The 6,124-nt window shown below is 45.6% G+C and overlaps 1 protein-coding gene across 1 annotated transcript; it reads right to left on the bottom strand.

Annotated features, from left to right (window-relative positions):
* Window positions 1–1,282: 1,282 nt before the first annotated feature.
* Window positions 1,283–3,941, bottom strand: LOC131890081 (uncharacterized). The gene has a single exon (XM_059239357.1). The coding sequence runs from the start codon at window positions 2,918–2,920 to the stop codon at window positions 1,577–1,579; it is 1,344 nt and encodes a 447-aa protein (XP_059095340.1). The 5' UTR covers window positions 2,921–3,941; the 3' UTR covers window positions 1,283–1,576.
* Window positions 3,942–6,124: the final 2,183 nt, after the last annotated feature.

The raw sequence follows: 6,124 nt of genomic DNA, 5'->3' as shown, positions 1-6,124 counted from the left end.
TGTGGACGAGCTACCCGAGACTGTTCATAGAAGAGCTGTCAGGGAACCTGGAAATCAGATCTAGGGATGACTTGTCATATTCTGTTTTCCATCTTGATTATCTTGTCTACAACATCCCCCGTGACACTTGGGAATCGAAGTGCGAGGAGGGTGAAAAACTACACTCAGGGTCAAAGGGCTGTTTGTGCTCACTTGAAAGCCTAAATGTTGCTCGAACCCAGGGTCTTGGTATACTTGACACATCTAGTGGGTTTAACTAAGACAGGTAGTGTGATAGGGGTTCAGGTGGTGGTGGTGATGGTGGTGGCGGTAGTTTCAGATGGATGGAGATCATCCAGGTCTAGGCTTAGATTTGAATTGAGATTGATACGAGTCTTGAGCAAACATGACCAAAAAAAACAAACTCCCAATTAAAGGCGTGTAAGTGCCCAAAAGACAAGCTTTTGAACTCTCTTCTAGCTTCATTAACTTGTGGCTTACGACATGGTCTATTAACAATTTGATTGTGGCGACGAATGTTGCCCATCAAACACGATCTCGTTTCACTATCAAATTCAGGACAGATGTGTTCGCCCCTAACCAGCCCCACTTGTTCTGCTACCACCTTAGGCACTGCCTTCAATCTACCCACACCCAATTGCCAACAACAATGGGAGGCATCTTAATAATGATAATAATTACGGACGCTAATGAAATTAGAAGTCTGCAAGCGAATCAAATCCAGTAGCTGGATTATGTGTGTGTGTGTGAAGATGTGGCCAAAACCCTCCAACGCCCGGGGGCTCAGGGGCGTTATGATGAAGGGACACGCGACTAGGCCCGCTCAAATTTGATCAGCAGTTTCCACAGCATATCACGTTAATTCTTTTGCCACCCAAGATGACAGAACAAAAAATCCAGACTGGCTATGGACCTCTTCTAAAGACTAAAAAACAGTCAACCTAACATCTCTTGCTGCCACTCTTTTTTAGATCAAGGAGTCCCTGTTGAGACGTTTGGTTCATTGGAATAGGAATCTGCTACCGTAAGCTCATCCAAGCAATAATAACCCCTACAAAAAGTAAAGCGACGAGTCTAGAGAGTCGTGGTGGAGTTTTTGCTCTCATATCTTGCCATTTAAGCGGTAGAGTCCATCAAAATGATCCAATCTCCTTCACTCTTGTGAGGTCCTCTCCCTCCAGTCAAGGGACTCCGTACTGTACGATGCCATCTCGTCATTCGGGAATTATGACACTCCTAAGCTCATAAAACAAGAAATTGTATTTATACTTAAAAGTCAACTTTGAAGATTCTGAACTCTTTTCTTTATTTCCATAATGGCATTTTTGATGAAACGAGCTCATAACTATGTTGGATATCACAAATATATTTACATGAATGGCACAACAGAATTCTGTCTTGGGGGATTTTCAGGTCACAGAGAGGGTTGAAGAGATGCTAGAAAGTGGTTTGTAAAACATTTGTGTTCATCAACAAGTAATACCATAGGGATTGATTAACAGGAGGGCTAGACATTGAAGTGAAAAAGAAGCATAATTCCTAGCAAGCACCAGAACATCGGTCTGCAGGGACCTCATCAAATCAAATTTTCGAACGGATCAACCACCCCAAAGTTGAAGTCCTCGAATCCTTCCAAGGACTCGTCAAAACTACCGGCCAACTCGGTGAAAAGATCTGCCACATGAGACGTGATCAAACCAGGATCGAGTCCTCCTCCCCCTCCGCCAATGAAATCACTTCCTTTCCCAGTAGTTCCTGTATTCAAGACTCCCGCGCCAATGGAAGAAGTGTCGCCGATCAAAGACAGAGAGGAAGAAAGAGGAGGGGGAAGCTGAGGTGATCTCCCGCCACTCCCGACGCCGTTCCGAGATCCAGTAGCAGCTTCCGGGCTTTGCTGATTGAAGTGCTTGGGCTGGAGCACTCGGCGGGCACTTTTATTTGGCAACACTGGTGCCGCTGATATGGTCAAAAGAGTGTCGAGGTTACCACTGGTAGTGGTGGGAGGCGCCGGAGCAGGAATGGAAGGGGTTGCCACAGGAGGAGGTTGAGATTTGAAGCCAACAACGCGAGGCAGGAAATCCAAAGTGGAAGTGAGCTCAGTCCAATCCGGACAATCCACCTCGGGACTATTGTCGAGGCCCTTGGTTGGGGTTGAACCGGGACTTCTATCATCACCTGGATCATCCGCATCTTCCATGAAACCGCTATCATCTCCACTTGAGTTGGAACTCGACTCACTTTTGTTTCGTTTCTTGGATTTATTGATTGTGGCCGTCAATTTGATGGCGTTGGACAGAGCCTCCAAGGGATCGTTGGAATCTCCTTCCTCCGTGTCCATGTCCTCATCCTCCAGGTCATCACCTTCACCCGTAGGTAAGGGACAGAAAGGGCTTTGAACGATGGATGTGCCATATACATTTACTCCGGCATCGCCAGTGTCCAAGATGTTCTCCAGAGCTCGGATATAGTTAATGGCCACGTGAAGGACGTTAATCTTGGTTAACTTTTCACACCGACCTTTACCCGCCATGATGGGGGTGGGGATTTTGTCCTTGAGCTTATCAAAGGCAACGTTTATCTCACCCATTCGTTGTCTCTCTCTCAAGTTGGCCGTCTTTCTGCGGTACTTGCTCATGGGAAGAGGACGAGGCTTAGGCTTTGGACCTCGCTTCCGAGGTTGTCCTTTACGAGATTCAGTTTCGATTCGTTTCTTAATGGAGCATGCTCGAAGAGCGTATTTATCCACTTCCTCCTCTGACTTGTAATTCTTCTTCGTTTTGTTATTGCTGTTATTATTAGCCTTGGCGGACCTGACCTTCTTTGGTGCCTTCGCTCTGAGAACGGAGGAGGTTCTCTTGGGCATGGTCTTCGTGGCGTGTGTATTGGGTAGCTTCCAAGTCAGTTGCAAGGTTTCACACATGATGCCAACAAGTCGAGAGGAGCATGAACTTGTATTGCTTTCACTTTCTATTCAGCTGAGGCCGACTTCAAAGATTAGAAGCTTGACAGAGGGATATGTGGCCTCATCAAACTCCAGGAACCAACTGAAGATGTTCAAATCGAGGTGCGTTCAAGTCTCCGCTTGTGCTCCGACCGCGACGCGTTCGGTTTTCTTCGAATGCATCGTCTGTCAAAAGATAAGCGCAAACGGGACTTCTCGAAGCATCCGCGGGTCTGCGGGCCCTCTCTAGTCCTCGCTAAAACCTAGAATGAGGGGAGTGAGTATACGGACCGAACCACTGGTATCATCATGGATCCAAAATAGCCTTCTGTGTCAGGATTTTTATTGGATTTTTCTCCACTTACCCATGGAAGGGGGCTGTTATCGGGGCTATTATCATTTACATAGCCATCTTAACCCTGACTTGACTATTAGAGTCTATAATTTTCCACTCCAAAGTGATCCGTTCTGGATATTTAAAAGCGATTTGAACGCAGGTGTGAGTTTGAACACATCAGCTCTTTGCTTGCGGATTCTAGCCACCAGTATTGGTACGACTACTTTCTCTCGAAACCCAATTTGCCTCATTGGCGATCAATGAAAGTGATGAGAACAAGTTCATTCCCAAAACAAGAAGGACCCCTTCTTGGGCGCATAATTCTTAAACATATCAACTTTACGAGACCTGTACTATCATCAGCACTCCATAATCGTTTATAGACCGGTAGAGTCCCCGAATTGGTGGCCTCGTCCGAGTTTCGCCAAATCTGATGCTCCTCATAACAAAAGGGAAGCCTTCTCCATTTTCCACATAATCAATCCATTCTTGAAACCTTTGGGCGATTCAAAATTGTTGTCGAGCTCGAGAGGGGCGGACAACCAGGAGGTTAGGCTAGCCCCACTTGCCAACCAAGCAAGCAAGCAGCCATTCAGCCAACCAACCAACCAACCAACCAACCGGGAAGTAATTTTGGTCGTGTGCTAAGACTCGTAGTCCTGAGAATCGAACTCACTCGTCGCTTTGCCTTGATGGTTCTTCGCCAATAAGCAAGCAAGCAAGCGTTCTTGCCCTTCGACTTCTACTCCATCCACATCCACAAGCGTGGGAGGACCTGAATTTGTAGCAGAAATGTGGTGCACTTCATTTCACTTGCACTTCACCTTGAAGCTTTGCTGAACAACCATGGATCCTACCTAATCAGTGGGTCCCAAACCCCAAAAGCCAAAAGCCAAAACACTTCACAAGAGCGCCGTTTCAGCTCCAATAAGTGGAGTCTTTGTACACACGTTGGTCAGGATCTGGATTTGCCAATCGCATTAGCGATCAAGCCCAATTTGCAACGCCACAAAGGCGGGGATCGTCTTCCAAAACGGGGCCTCATTTCATCCCTGATGTCAAAAATAATGACGATTTGCTCACTGAACTAGATGATGTTGGCATCTCAGTCTGAGGCACAAATTCCGCAGACTGGAAGACGTACGTACTAGTTTTAAAGTACAGTCTGCCACCGATGAGATCACGAATATCAACAATTTGAGATCAATAATTTGACATTTGATATGGAACGATATAAGCCCCGCGGTATTTATGGCGATCAATTCGTAAAACCAGGGATGGTCAACGTATCACTTTATTTAGCGACGTGTTCCTTTCATCCCAAGAAACGATCCAGTTTTTGTGACCTACCGGGACTGGTATTCATGAAGATTGCATTCTAACGGTTTTGAGTCCGCACCGGAAATGCCCGAAATTCCTTGGTAACAACATCATCGCATGCTGTCACATTTGACCGTGTTGATCCTTAACAGGGTTCCAAACAAAGACCCATTAACTAAATCAGATAATGACGCGAATATATACAAATCAACAAATCAAACAAAGCACTATTTAAGCTCTTTGGCTTTAAGAGATACATCGACTGGCACTATGATCGTATAATGAGAGCTCAAATTCCTGGGAAGCTCTTGGTTTATCCAGAGATGCATCAATCAATATTTGATCACCAGGTTGTGAAGTGCAAAAAGGCCTGTTCTTCAAGAGCTTAACTGAGGTGAGTAAAGAAACGTGTACGTGTGTGGCATCATCCTCGATCGTGTGAAGCCCAGCTAACAATGCCATTGACAAATTCCAGCCTCATCACCTCGGAATGGGTGTGAGAAACATGAACCATTTCAAGTGATCATCATCCGATCTGGTCTCCCTACCGGTGTTACACGGACAGTCTAGGCCACTTTTCACACACTAACCCCAAACGTCTGCTGACTTATTATTGGCTTATTCATCTCTACTTTTATAACTCGAAAAGCAGTCGTGGAAAGGGGTTGGGATGAGAGATCAAATTCATTCAGGGCGATTGAAACCTAATTGGCAAAGTCGGCACGTGAAGGTGATTAGTAATTTAAAGAGTTCGAAACCATAACGGAGTTGGGTCTTGAATAACCTACCAAGTTGGACTCTAAGCCCCGGCTGGCCTGACTAGAGCAATTGTACACATACAGAGAGTTCTCAGAGCGTTCATTGTGGTGTCTCGAGCCGTTGATGATGCATGCTTATGGAGAAGTCAGCTTGGGGTCCTCATCAGTAGTTGAAGATTCAATATGGGAGCTACAGTCCCAAATGGTACCAAGAGATCCAAACCAATCAACATCAAAAGGTCCAAGTGAGATGAAGCATATGGAAACTGAACATGATGATGGGTTGCTGTACATGATAACGTCTTCGTTTAAGAACCGCAAACAGCTACTCTTTTCTACGTGGTGACCAGATTGATGAATAATGAGTGGAGCAATCTAGCTTGGACATATAGGGAGCCAAATTTGGGTTTCATTTTGATTTCTTACGTAGGTTTGGTCCAAAGCAATATTGAAAACTTTCGCGGTTCCCATTTGGCTTTGGATTTTGCAATGCATATGTTTGTAAGGAATGGATTTAGAACCGTAGGGTTGACGCCTTTGGCCATGGATATGCAAAAGATGAAGCCCTGCTGCCAAAGCCCCCATATTGGTCGACCTGAGAGGGGCCATGTCTGCATCTTCAGTGAAGTTTTGAGTTCCGATCTCCTCCGGGGAGTCCTACCCATATATGCCACTCAAAAGATTTGAAAATTAGTCCAAGTCCAACTCTCTTGGATGGGAAATCCGAGGCGGGAGAAATTAGACCTCAATTCTATCATTGAGGACGTT

This window comes from Tigriopus californicus, chromosome 11 (genome assembly GCF_007210705.1).
Source record: "Tigriopus californicus strain San Diego chromosome 11, Tcal_SD_v2.1, whole genome shotgun sequence".
Taxonomy (NCBI): Eukaryota; Metazoa; Arthropoda; class Copepoda; order Harpacticoida; family Harpacticidae; genus Tigriopus; species Tigriopus californicus.
This window is presented reverse-complemented; position numbering and strand designations above follow the sequence as displayed.